The sequence below is a fragment of the Fusarium graminearum genome, chromosome 2, assembly GCF_000240135.3.
Source record: "Fusarium graminearum PH-1 chromosome 2, whole genome shotgun sequence".
Classification (NCBI taxonomy): domain Eukaryota; kingdom Fungi; phylum Ascomycota; class Sordariomycetes; order Hypocreales; family Nectriaceae; genus Fusarium; species Fusarium graminearum.
Genome location: NC_026475.1, coordinates 6,806,828 through 6,820,063, shown reverse-complemented (window position 1 = coordinate 6,820,063; position 13,236 = coordinate 6,806,828). Strand labels below are relative to the sequence as shown.

Below are 13,236 nucleotides of genomic sequence, written 5' to 3'. Positions count from 1 at the left end.
TGTCATCACGATTGAGAACGGCCAAACACATAGCCGCTGTGATGAACTGGAAAACCTTGCCCTCCCGTCAAGTAAAATGCTTTGGGAAGCGCGAACATTGGATGAATGGCAGATGGAAAAGAATATCTTCGATGCTGGTTCTGTTGCAATGACGTTGGGTGAGTTAGTCAATGCGATGATAAATCCGGCAGGTTTAGGCAACAGTCAAAAGTTACAGGATTGGGAGGCTGGGAGTGATAATTTGGCTGCAATGTTGAAGGTTGTTGTTGAATTTGTCTGGTACAAGGTGCAGCAGCATTGATGATGGATATGGCTTTGATCTATTTTCTGAAATATTAATGGCGATTATCAACGTTCTTGACTTTATGAAACATCAATAACAAACAAATATCCAGCACTTATCGTATCATGCCCAAAAGTCAGAAAGCAAAACAAGGTGATGGAGATAATGAAGAGGCTGGTTACAGAATAGACTCCAGCAGGTGATTTAACTATGGCCTTGTTCTTCAGGCTCCCACTCATCTCGTGACCTGGCCAACCGGAGCACCAGGGTAACACTCGAACTCTGTTTCACTTTCAGGGTCCTTCAGACAAGAGTCTGGTTTTTAATGTCATGTTCATCAGACATTTTCATCAGACACTATCATCATCACGCTTCGCCCTGCCGTCCACAGCCATGAAGCAAATTGGCCGACAGGCCACTCTGGATGGGGTTTTCCGTCCTCGCAGTCCTAAAAGCAAGGAGTTTGAGCTGCCACCATCTCTTCCCCCTACTCCACCTGCTCCCGCTTCGCCATCTCCACCCGCTTCACCTGCAAGACAAGAACGTGCTGTATCATTCATCAGCATCACATCCGACGAAAATGAGCCTGACGTTCAAGAATATACGGGGCCACCGCTCTGCGAGGAGCAGCAAGATCTTGTCGACATCATCATGAGCGGCAAAAACGTCTTCTTTACTGGTTCAGCCGGCTGTGGCAAATCAACTGTCCTCAAAGCTGCCATCGCTCAGCTCGAAGCTGCTGGGAAAACCGTCGCTATTACTGCGCCTACGGGGAGGGCCGCCCTCAACGTTGATGGTATCACTTTGTTTTCATTTATGGGCTGGGGGGCCATTAAACATCCCAAAATGAGTTTGGCCGGCCTCAAAGATGATATATGCAAGAAACCGAATAAAAAGGTCCGGAAGATTCTCCAAGCCACGGATGTTTTGATTATTGATGAGGTCAGTATGGTAGAGAACAACTTCCTGACGCGAATGGAAGCAGTTTTGAATCATATCCGAGATCAAACACGTCCTTGGGGTGGACTGCAGCTCATTGTAACTGGAGACTTTTGCCAGCTACCGCCGGTACTACCATTCCAGCATTGCTGCCAATGTGGAACAGAGCTAGATATACCGTACCAAGAGGCGGATCACCCCGTTGACAGGATAATTGAGTGTTCCTGTGGCCACGGGCCTTGGAATTATGAGGAAGACAGGTGGGCTTTCAGAAGTCCTGCGTGGGAAGCAGCCAAGTTTGCGTACGTCAACCTCAAGGAAATTCATCGCCAGAGCGACCGCCCATTCATCGAGGCGCTTCAGAAATGCCGACTTGGCATCCCTCTTTCCTCACGGGAATTGGACATGCTCCTAAACCACGAGTCAGAAGTGGAAAATGCCACACGACTTGTTCCTACAAGGGTCGAGGCGAAGAAAATAAACGCAAAGAAGTTGGAGGAGATCACCGATTACACATCAAAGGACTACACATGCGAGGATGGTATCTGGTTTCCCCCATCGTACGACGGACCAAAGGATTACCTGGGAGAGCGCACTAAGGAAAATACCTTGAAGAGATTCGATGACCACCGGTTCAACAAAAAAGTCGAGCTCAAACAAACACAGCTCGTCATGCTCCAGGTTAACCTCAATCTGAAAAAGGGCCTTGCCAACGGTAGCCAAGGTGAAATCGTCGGCTGGGAAAAGATTGACAAGGATAGACTACCATCATACGAAGGGAAAGATGGCTGTCTCAAAGAAGAACATGTTCTTCTGTTCACAGAGGAATATTTAAGGAAGTTTCCCAACCCAGATGATCAAGTCTGGCCGGTCGTGCGCTTTAATAATGGCTACAGAAAGACTATCTACCCTGTCTGCGTCATTAACCACATGGGCTACCAGTCGCAAGTACTGATATACAGAACTCAGATCCCCCTCATACCGGGCTGGGCAATCACTATACACAAGAGTCAGGGGATGACTCTTGATCAAGTCATTGTCAAGCTGGATAAGGTTTTTGAGGTGGGGCAGGCGTATGTTGCACTGTCAAGAGCAACGAGTCTAAGGGGGCTTCGTATTGAAGAAGGAAATAGTCACACTTTGTCTGCCGAATTGGGTAGAAATCCGGAGGTTCATGAATTTTTGGAACGGAAGTTTGGGAGAGACTTATATGCTGACCATGCGGGCTCAACAATTTGATCATTATTGAAGGAAGTATTGGCAAGTACTTCAGGAAGCCTATTATATGAAAAGGCTGTTGGAACTTGATCGGCATCAGTGAACTCGTTGGAGGACAGTTCACAGAACGGGAGGGGGCAGATGTTTCTCATGCGTGTGTTCTAATAGGGAATGTTCCGGCGTAATGGAAATAAGATAGGTAGACCAAGTCTGTTCATAATCGGAATATAGAAGCTCTCTATAGTTGAGGGATCTCGGTAGCGAAGATTCTACTCGGTCGAATGCAATCACCTAATATCAACAACACATCAATGTTTATCGATATACCTGCAGGGATTGATGAGTTGCTTAAACAAAGAAGAATTATCAATTATTGTCAAGGCACCGATCGAACCAAACAATAACAGAAAGATTGATCTATGATAAAGGCTCAATCATCTGATAACAGAAGTCCAAATCATTCGCTACGAATCTCCCCATATCTATTGGTTTCACTCTGGTAGCCGAGTCTGGGGTATGGGCTGGGGTATTTGTTGTTCTCGTCGCTCACCCATCGCGGGTAATTTGGGTTCTAAGGCAAGCTGTCAGTTTTTACTTCCTCGCTACGAGATGATCAAGCACTTACGTCGTCAAAGAATGGATGTTTCGATCCAATCTCTAGCCTCTCCTGGTACCATTCAGTTTCTGGCAAATGTCGCCTTCTGCACCAGATGCATCGCGGAACTGTCCTGTGCGGTACTGTTCTGCCGCAGGTACACCAGAACTGTATCAATGTGTTAGTACAGATCTTTTATCATGTCGAGGACTTGTGGAAGGTCATACCGCTCGCTCAAAAACATGATCATGCAGCGTCTTGGAGGGCTCGCAATCATCTCCAAAGTCAACATCGTATCTAACGATCCAATCCCACTCCATTTGCGTTCTTTCTGCAAAATACTTTCTTGTTGTTTTTCGTTCTTCATTTACGCATCGCACGCATATCCATCTGGTATAGATATCGCAATCACATCGCTGATTGGCGAATTTGCCTCTTATATCCTCCTCAGTCTTGTTGTCGCATCCCTCGCATAAGCACATGATGTTGTCCAGCTCAAAACGTCCTCTCAAGTGCGGTCGACGATCAGGACGAGCGTTTGGGGGAGCGGCGCGTGGATAGCAGCGACATTCTTCGCATACGTTGATGCCACATTTTATACACGGAAGAGCCTGTGCCTCGTCACACTTCACGTTGTAAAGATATACCTCGATTTCTTCGTCGCCTGAAAGGTGAGGGTTGATATCCCATCGACCTGGCATTGGACTTTGGTGATATAAACCTTGGAAAGCTTGACGAACCGCAAGCCCGCGTCCATCACAGAGAGACTGTCGAGTGAGGAAGTTGAATATAGTTTCTGAAGAGCGTATATATGTGTAAGCTGATCGACTTATCAGGCTGAGGCTGTGCAAGTCAAGTGTCGAGAGCCAAGGTGCAAGAGATGAGAGAACGCTATAGGAAGAGAGTAGATCCACGATACTTGGATTGGCTTCTCTACAGACTTTCGTCGCCATGTTGTAGATCATTCAATAACTTCAAAACTTCAACTTGATTGCCTTGTTCCGGATTGTCGGGTTGATGAGCTGTCTATTCCAGTAGTGATATCACGTCACGTGTACAAGAGAGTGAATCGTGAGTGAGAACTTAGGTCTTTGTCAGATTTCTGACTTTCCCCAATGTTGAATTACTGCAGTCAGCGAATCACCGCAGCTGGGTTGTCCATTAATTGGATATGCCAAGGTATCTTACATGTCAACCTGCATGTCTGGTATGTCGGTCGATAGGCGCGCATATAGTGGACAATCAGGTGGTGAAGGCCCCAGGCAGAACATTGGGGATAATTAATGTCATCTTTAGCCAAATGCATAAAATCTAGAGTACGCAGTAACCTACTTATCTTTCGCATTTTGTACCATTGTCGGATAACCGGCAAATGGGTTGTCGTCAGAGGAGATGGCTTCAGAGACGCGATGCCGAATACCGAGACGTGCTACCCACGCAAACGGAATTATCAGCATAGATGCATTTACACACTTGCAACATCTGTTAACCGGTTAATATCTTTTGTTATGTAACGAGAGTCTTCGACTACTTCATACAGTGTTTTATATCAACCTTCTGTTAATTAACTGAATACTATTTAGATCTCTGGCCTTCGAGAACCGTGCGCAAGCTAAATACATCTCACACCTTCTCCGCCTCGGTGGCGACAAGGTTGACAATCCACTGCTTATGTGTCTCTGACAAGTGCGGGCTGTGTCCAGACTCTATTTCCAGAACCGTTGCTCCCCATTTATCAGCAACAAATGTCAAGATGTCCTTGGTGAAAATTGGGTCATCCTTGCACAGCACCAAGATCTTGGGGATGTTCAGGTCCGCTGGTGTGCAAGGAACAGGAACCTCGAAGGGACCTTTACTCTGATGGCAAAGTGTGGGAATTACCTCATCAGAGATACTCTTATCCACATCATTGAAGAAAGCCTCCACAATCTTATCGTTTTTCAGAGGTAGGCATGTATCCTGGGAAAGGGATTAGATCGATGAATCGAGTCAGAGTGGGCATTAACTCACAGATACATCATGAAACCAAGCTGACGTGTACTGTCCACCAACGGAGTCGTACATGGAGATACCCTTCTGTAAAACAGGTGTCGGCGCAATGAATATCACTGACACAAATCCGCCTCGTTTTCCATTCTGCTCTCGCTCAGCCTGAGTGTAGCCATTGACGGCGACTGAGAGTGGTACAGCACCATAGCTGTGTCCCATTGCGATAACCTTCCGCCCGTTATCAAGATACGGCATAATTTCATCGTGAATGGCCTTTACATCGTCTTCCAAGGCTTTGCCATCGACTGAGTCATCGTAACCCGTCGAGGCTAGAGTGGGAGCAACAACAGTGAAGCCTTGATTCTCAATGGATGAGATAAGAAGGGAATAATGCTTGGGCTGGTGCCAGGCACCGTGCACGAAAAGAATCACTGGTTTCTGTTGATCTTGCGACATTTTGCGTCTTCTACAAAGGAGTAAGGGTTAGGGAAGAAGGAAAAGGTGACGCTGGCGTGCAATGCGGATTCACGAAATTGTCATTTAAAATTGTACCAATCTCCAAATGGCTCATGGCCCCTGTTATCGATGGAGTCGGCGGCAGGCGGAACAACCAGAGGGATCCTTGGCATAATCGTGGGCGCTCCAATTCCACCATTTTCCGAGATAGACCGAAGTACTTTGTAGTGTTGAGTGTTCTGATACTGGTACAGTCATCTCTCTTGCCCAAAGAGGCCTCTTCATGGGGCTGGTAGGTAAGCACTAGCGGTCACAACAGCACTAGGTGAAAGCTCAGCCCTGCTGACTGTGGTTAATTGCGAGCATCATTCGCTGTTCGCCAAAGACAGCAAGGCGCTCATTGAAACATAGTCAGCCGAATCCTGCTCGGTCTTGGTACTGTCCCGATTCGCGCTTGCTAACAATCACGGTCACGATTGTGATATCACGGTGGCTATTGTCGGATAGTCGGCAAGACAAGGCATATCAGTAGAACGTGCGGTTGAACACTGACACGTCCACGGAAACAACGATAACTGAATCCCCCAACTGACAATGCTCACTGTTGCTAATCACAGTTGCGTCAAATAGTATCTGATTCATAACAAACGAGTAATTGGCCAAAAGACGGTTCAGGGAAAGGCCGCTGTGATAAAGATATTTACAGCCGTCGTGACTAGGAATAGGGCATTTCCCTGACGTGAATCAATTTTTGACGCCTTACCTATTCACATACCTCTGTCCAGGAAGTCCACATAAATACTGCCCCCAAAGACTGTCTTTCTTCGTTACTGATGTGACTTCATATACGGACAAACAAGACCACAAGTACAAAGAGACCCAGGAACTCTCCCCACCACCCATATCAGGTCACACGATGTGCAAGATAAGGTACCACAACTTTTGGTGCAAATGTGGCAGTTTCATTTCTTTCAAGAGAGTCGTGCAAGCCTGCCCTGCAAATACCACCCCAAAATGCGAGATGAACACCGAACCTGTAGAGAGCTATGTTGATTTAAAGTGTGATAAATGCACTGAGGAAGAACGCAAGACATTCAAAATATTTATGACAGAATGGATGGCAAGGAGAAAGGCGCCATCGACGCGAAGCCCAATCCCCATATCTTCACAGTCGTATCACAACACACATTCACGTGTCAGTAGGTTACGATACGAGTTTTCAGTTCGTGAATCCCTCACGCATACGTGTGGTACATAGATATAAGATCAAGCTAGCTACCAGTTAAGTTATCTTTCCATACTCGCAAAATACACCAACATACACTCTTATGTGCAAAGATCAGTACAAAATATCTCGATATATGTAAGCCTTATATATACCAAAACTGGTTCAGCTGCGGTCATGATAAACCCTTGGACAGGAAAGGGCATGATTTAAGCGATCGGTACAAGCTGAGGCCATCGCTTAAACAACATCGCGTTCAACATCAGTAATATACCTGATGAATACGAGAAATGAGATGATTTGAGATTCGGAAGGAGTAAGAGCACAGTGATATTACTCTTCTTTTAGTTAGCTACAATATAACCAGATAAATATCTAGAACAGCCCCTCACCCTCCAATCCACCATCTATTATTGTTTGTAATCTCCAGCTGGCATATACTAATCACAGGCGGCAAACTGTCTTGCTCGTTGTACGTGAAATGCGAGGGGAAACAGCTACTTATAAGCAAACTGATGATATCAATGGCAATGAAGGGCAGTAGTAATTCAGTGTGGAACAAGATGTGTTTCAGTTCACTTCAGTGTTTCAGTTGGCAGCACATGTTATATTCATACATATGATACTATGGGACTATCAGTAGGACGGATATATAAATAGAGGTAATTGCATCTCTGAATTCTATCTTTTCATAAACATCTAAACTTTCATAACGGACTTGTATATTACAGCAAAGCAACAAGAAATACCCTGGCCATGTGTCGAACTCACTGGACCAGAAATTGGTGTGTTGATTGCCATCACCCCATTTCCACTATCCGGACGGCCTTCATTTGCGCCGATAACTCTAACTGCAGACGGACTGAGTCTTATACTGATAATGACCTGCCGTCTACTTCATGCGAAAAGTGTATTGAAAAGAAGAGGCTGGAAGAGGAGGAGTTGAAAAAGAAGAAGAACAAGTGACCTTAAATAAAGTCATGCACGGACCTCTTACATTATAACCTTCGACTCACAGTCACAGGATAATGTCGCGAAATCAGTGACGGGGGAAACAGGCATGAATATACTGGTAGGAATCTAGTTAGCTATATATTCTCAAGTATGTCCTAGTTCTCAATAAACCGCATCCCCAGATCTAAAGTTTTAGCCACTTCTGAAGACACTACATCTACTGGGACGACTCGCTGACCAGAACAAAGTGCTGAGCACCAAAAGCATACAGATATGTGCACTACCACGTTCGTCAGGCACGGGTGTGCCAAGTGCAATCATTTAATTAAATTCAACCAGCTAGAGGAAGATTGTGAACACAAAAGGAAGAATTTGATGGGTAAATGTGAGATAGCTATCAAGTCGAAGGATGAGACAGAGGACTCAAGGGGGTGTCGAGAATGCTTGAAGAAGGCTAAGAAAAAGGCCAAGGGTGTCGTATAAAGCCTGGATGACGGTTTGTGCTCGTATAATTGCTGATTCTTAGATATAATCATTGAACTTGTAAAGCTCCGCCACATCATCAAAGCTTGAGTGGCACCCATTCCATGAAAGATGTTGACCTAGACAAATGCACATTACCAGAAGCTACCAATATCCATTCTCCCATCTCAGATTAATTGGTCATTCCGAATGCGGTGTCATTTCAATGTATCGTTTAGAGAAAGAGAAAGTAAGCGACGCTTACAAGCCTCCATCGTAGGAGGCGCAGCAGGATTCGGGTCTAAGTTCTCACGTAATGGTATCATGAAGTTTAAAATGGATTGCGTATCCCGCTTGCTATGGTTCTTTACAGGTTATACACATACGCCATGTTCTTCCAACATCTACCAACAGAGATAGTCGAATGGATCGCAGGGCATCTGCAGCAATCCAGTTCTTTGAACGCTCTTTGCAGAACTAATCGACGTTTCTACCATATTCTCAACTGGCATCTCTATAATAGAGATGCTCGAAATCCCTGTAAAGCTCTGCTCTGGGGTGCTTACAATGGAAACCTTCAGGCGATGCAAAGATCTCTGGCCCACGGCGCCAATATCCATCGTAAGGACTACGATGACAAGACCCCATTGATCAAGGCTGTCGAGGGTCAACACCTGGAGGCTATCAACTTCCTGCTCGATAGAGGAGCAAACATTAATTACTCAAACACCTACGCCGACAGCATCATGTATACTGCCGTTTTCACACGGAATGTCGATGTCGTCCAGCTCGTTCTTGCACGCGGCGCGAAACCAGACGCTTTATCATACGCAAATACCCGGCCATTATCTCTAGCTGTTTCAAGGGGTGACTTCCAAATTGCCCAAGCATTGGTGAAATATGGGGCTTGCATGGATGAGCCAGGCCCGGGGTATTACACACCTTTGATCACAGCTGTACACGAAGCTCGCCATGACATATTGAGGATGTTTATCGAAAATGGCATCTTTCAAAACGACAAAGATGGATCTCTGGGAGCTGAAGCGCTAAGAAGCGCCGTGATGAATGATAACAACGAGGCGTTGGACATACTTCTCAAAGCTGGGGTAAACCCTATCAAAGCTGGTTGGCACGGCCGCTGTTCTATAATGGAAGCTGTGAGTTTTGGAAAGATAGACCTTGCGATATCTCTATCAGAATTGGTGCCGGACTTGAAAGAGGCAAAGGACAAAGACGGCGAAGGACTCCTCTACTATGCGGTTGCTGGTGGCAGCAGGCGATACGCCAGATACCTTCTAGACCGCGGTTTCGGCCCAGATGATACCCATGAGCCGGAGCTTCCAGCTGCTCTGGAGACGTTGTGCAGTAGTGACTCGGTTTCTACTTGAAGGAGTCAGATATCAATTTGAGTAGTAACAAAGAGGTTAACTGCGCACACGAATACTGGCATACGATATAGGATATCGGTTGATATGCAAGCGTTCCATGATATTTTACTCACATTGCGCAAAGGTTACTACGAGCGCTTCTTTCCAGAAGAGAATGAGCATTTTGTATTATCACTGTCACTATAGGTATTCCCAACGGCAGTCTCAGTACTTCAATGATTCTATAGCCTCTCTCAATAACTCTTTTGCCTTTTCAACTTCAGTTTCAAGAGTCTTTTCCTTCTCGACCATTTCCTCCCTCTGTCTTTCCAAGTCCTTTATCTTCGCTTTGATCTTTTTGAGTTCGGCCTGTTGTTTTTCGGCAGCCTTCCTTTTTGTGATTATAGCTGTAAACTGGCTGAGAGTAGGAAGGGTGAGTTTTGCCATCGTTTGGAGCCTTCGTCTATTCTCGTGCAGATTTGAGTGTCGTCTTCCTTCTGACAGTGGAAGTAGCAACGTTCAATGTACAAGGGTGAAAAGACTGGAATTTATAGTGACTGTATGTATTGAATAGCACCATGATTCACTCTCTAATATAATCTACCTAATCGATCATCATCTCAGAGTCACAGTGAATTCTGAATCACCCTTATTAGCATTTATAGTAGACTTCTCATGATGATAATTCTGATTCATGCTGCTTGTTAGAAAAAAACTGGTCTACATAGCCAGATCAATTACCCTTGACATTTGTAAGCGTTTCTAAGACTCCCCTCAAGGCCTTTAACCTCTCTTTCTAGCGTCCTCCGTTTTTTCTTCAACTCTTCTCGTTTATAGGTAAGCTTATCGATTTCGGATTCGTTTTTTAAGAGGCCTTTTTACTCTCTAGGTCTTTCTTCTCATTCTTGTTAGTCTCGAGCTTCTCGTTGACTTCTTTCAGTTTTGACTGTGCGTTTCTGAGTTCGTGTTTCACCATTTTCACATGGACTACATCTCCGAGTCCAGGGGATTTGGTGTTGCTGGATTTCTTGGCTTTGTCAGATTTGCTGCCCTTGTCAGATTTACTGCCTTTGCCAGATTCCCGATTTTTGCTAGGCTTGGCACTTCTCTCAGGTTTTGATGATTTAGTAGACCTGTCAACTTCAATAGGCACTTCCAGATCAAGGTCACTTCTCCGTCGAGTAAGGCTTCCGGTCTCATATGGGCTCTTGTCGTGATAAGACCGGGGAGCTCTACGCTATTCTTCGACAGGTTCTTCGTCTTCACTAAACTCGTAAATTCTAGTAGGTCTGACTGGTTGGGAAGAACGTAGCTTTGTGGCAGGCTTGTCGTCTTGGGCATATTTAGCCGTTTCAGCCTGAGTTCCAGCTTGAATAGGCCTTGTGGTTTTGGCCCGCTCTATTGGTTCATGAGTATTCTCTGGCTCACCAGGCTGTGTATATATGACGAGCTGTCCTGTTGCGGCAGATTGGTCAAATTTAGCATTCTTTCCCTGGTCACATAAGTTTTCCTGGTTCGCAGCTGATTGTAATTCTGTAGACGTCTTCGCCGCAGCAGGATGTGTTGTTTTTGATTGAGGTTACGAGATGGCTTTTTTTTTTTAGGTAGTCGTTTCACGTCTTGTTATATGTCCATAGCAAACTACAATCGCTCTGTTGACAGTGGTTCGTTCACAAATCTCATGCGTGTCTGAATCATGTTGGTCTCAGATCGAGTCTGATCACTACACCGCTAACCAACGCTCATAATCACTGTCCACCACACATAACTGTCACATGTTCAGTATTACAGAACTATCAGGTCAATATATGAATTACTAATGCCATACCAATACAGTAGCATCGGTATGGCAGCCGCGCTATCAAAAGTCTATACCATTTATGCCCGCTTAAACTCCGAAATTCCCAAAAAAAAATCAGCCCATTTTTGTGCGCCAATCGCCTGCAAAGATTTCCCCGCCCTAATTCTTGTTCCAGGCCTTCCATGCCAGCACAGCCCAAGGACAAATATCCTTGATCTTCTTCTTGGTCTCCCATGAAAAGTCCTCTTCGCTATAGCCTATCCATTGTATCTTGTAATGTCGTTTTTCTTCTTCGAGGATTCTCAACACGTGGTACTTGGGGAACTGTGTCGTTTGGCAGCGGCCTCCCAGGCTCTTCCAGTAGGCCAATACGACGATAGGCATCAATAGTTGGAGCTCTTTTTCTTCGAGCCAGACATAGTACCATGGGCCATTGTAGGTGAGCTTGTACTTCAAGCGAAAAGTCACCTCACATTTGTCGCTGTGTATGTTGTGGCTTTCTATGCATGCCCGCACAGCGTCTTTGTAGAACAAGTCATCGTCGTCTGTAGTTTCACATGGTTAGTCAAGTCTCTCACAATGCGAGCTCGTCATACCTTCGGAAAATGTGTCTGTGAAAGCGGCACAAGTTTGCTGGTCTGAGTTTGCTGTCAGCATGAGGTTTTTGTTGCTGTTTGTAATGAACATACCTTGGATAAACATGATGTGTTGGTGGTAATCAAGGGTTACTCGTGGGAAAATGAAAGTCGTAATGGTTTTCAGATGCTTGGAGATAAGGTATTCGCTTAGCGAATGAGAGAGAGGTTCCAAAGTAAGATTGCTTGAGCTTGGTGAGGATGAGGTATTCTTCAACGTGGATGCAGAGAGGGACATGAGATGGTATATAATGAAGTGGTTTTCCAAAACCTCAGGCAGGTGAGTTGAAGTGAAGAGCCAGGTCAAAGGATACGGCAAGGCTGCCGATGCAGCTATCTGTCGTTGCTGGTAAATGACCAACAAAAAGATCCTATTCAGACGACGTAAACCCTGTCAAGAGGCGTTGTGTATGAGAGCACAAAGTGAAAGCATTGCTAGTCTCTTTGGACTCTTGTAAAATGATAATATCTACTGATTAGTGACAGATGCATGGAGGAGAAACAGTTTGTGGCTGTTCCGGTGACTAACTCACTGAAAGGAGGGAGAGTGAATGAGACCAGAGGCACGACGGGTCCATATTTCCGCCAGTTCCGTGGGACTGCTGCGGGTGCCCGTGCGCTTGTGTTTTTTTAGTGACCAGGAATCTGAGCAATCACACATCTGCCATTTACTTTCTCCATCTTTGTGCTACCACATGAGACTTTGTTAGTTGGTTCATTCTGCTCACGGCTGATGAAGAAATGGAGCTGGTCTTTAGACAAAGGAATGAAGAGAATGGTGTTTCCCCAAGCGAGCGCCTGCCATGAATGACCTCTCAAACTCTCTTCTCCGAGAGACCACGCGATAACAAACAGCGACAAACTTTAGGTAGAAAACTCTAGATCTATGATGTAACACCCGCGGTAACTTGAATGTTTCACCTGGTCTTATATCTTCGTTTCCAGCTGTTCTCCTCTTCAACTGGGGACAGTCACCAGTTTAGCTGCGACATACGACAATGCCGCCAGGCTTCTATTATCAGTAAGCGGTCTTTCACAGATTGACACTAGTGACATGATTGGACTCTCTTGCTTATGAGATTAAAAGCGGTCCCCCCATGTGATCTTTGAGGAAGCGCGTCAGTCAGTTGAGCTGTCTCGCTTTGTTACTGCTCACCTCATTGAGGCCATATTTCTGTCTCGGGAGAGCTGACGTCACGACTGGGTAAATCGTCAACTCACCGCTTCTTATCCGTTCTACTCATAAATCTAGTGACATTCTAGAAATGTTGGAATGGAAGGAATCAATACTTAGTGGAGATTCAAGTGTGTT

At 45.4% G+C, this 13,236-nt stretch overlaps 7 protein-coding genes across 7 annotated transcripts; 3 read left to right on the top strand and 4 right to left on the bottom strand.

The window, feature by feature from the left end:
* Positions 1–676: 676 nt before the first annotated feature.
* Positions 677–2,543, top strand: FGSG_12426 (uncharacterized protein; the record flags this gene model as incomplete). Its single annotated transcript, XM_011323944.1, has 4 exons — positions 677–1,225; positions 1,343–1,524; positions 1,684–2,295; positions 2,474–2,543. 4 exons carry the CDS (start codon positions 677–679, stop codon positions 2,541–2,543), a joined length of 1,413 nt encoding a protein of 470 aa, XP_011322246.1.
* A 354-nt stretch (positions 2,544–2,897) lies between these two features.
* On the bottom strand, positions 2,898–3,736 carry FGSG_12425 (uncharacterized protein; the record flags this gene model as incomplete). Its single annotated transcript, XM_011323943.1, has 3 exons — positions 2,898–3,011; positions 3,066–3,203; positions 3,263–3,736. The coding sequence occupies 3 exons, from the start codon at positions 3,734–3,736 to the stop codon at positions 2,898–2,900; spliced, it is 726 nt and encodes a 241-aa protein (XP_011322245.1).
* A 922-nt stretch (positions 3,737–4,658) lies between these two features.
* FGSG_12424 (uncharacterized protein) lies at positions 4,659–5,492 on the bottom strand (the record flags this gene model as incomplete). The annotated part of the gene is made up of 2 exons (XM_011323942.1): positions 5,046–5,492; positions 4,659–4,994 (listed from the first exon to the last, which is right to left on the bottom strand). The coding sequence occupies exons 1-2, from the start codon at positions 5,478–5,480 to the stop codon at positions 4,659–4,661; spliced, it is 771 nt and encodes a 256-aa protein (XP_011322244.1). The 5' UTR covers positions 5,481–5,492.
* Positions 5,493–6,396: 904 nt separating this feature from the next.
* FGSG_03470 (uncharacterized protein) lies at positions 6,397–6,738 on the top strand (the record flags this gene model as incomplete). The annotated part of the gene is made up of 1 exon (XM_011323941.1): positions 6,397–6,738. One exon carries the CDS (start codon positions 6,397–6,399, stop codon positions 6,736–6,738), a length of 342 nt encoding a protein of 113 aa, XP_011322243.1.
* A 1,609-nt stretch (positions 6,739–8,347) lies between these two features.
* On the top strand, positions 8,348–9,509 carry FGSG_03471 (uncharacterized protein; the record flags this gene model as incomplete). Its single annotated transcript, XM_011323940.1, has 2 exons — positions 8,348–8,397; positions 8,495–9,509. The coding sequence occupies 2 exons, from the start codon at positions 8,348–8,350 to the stop codon at positions 9,507–9,509; spliced, it is 1,065 nt and encodes a 354-aa protein (XP_011322242.1).
* Positions 9,510–10,353: 844 nt separating this feature from the next.
* FGSG_03472 (uncharacterized protein) lies at positions 10,354–10,829 on the bottom strand (the record flags this gene model as incomplete). The annotated part of the gene is made up of 2 exons (XM_011323939.1): positions 10,354–10,725; positions 10,755–10,829. 2 exons carry the CDS (start codon positions 10,827–10,829, stop codon positions 10,354–10,356), a joined length of 447 nt encoding a protein of 148 aa, XP_011322241.1.
* A 619-nt stretch (positions 10,830–11,448) lies between these two features.
* FGSG_03473 (uncharacterized protein) lies at positions 11,449–11,991 on the bottom strand (the record flags this gene model as incomplete). The annotated part of the gene is made up of 3 exons (XM_011323938.1): positions 11,449–11,834; positions 11,886–11,927; positions 11,979–11,991. The coding sequence occupies 3 exons, from the start codon at positions 11,989–11,991 to the stop codon at positions 11,449–11,451; spliced, it is 441 nt and encodes a 146-aa protein (XP_011322240.1).
* Between the last annotated feature and the right edge of the window lie 1,245 nt (positions 11,992–13,236).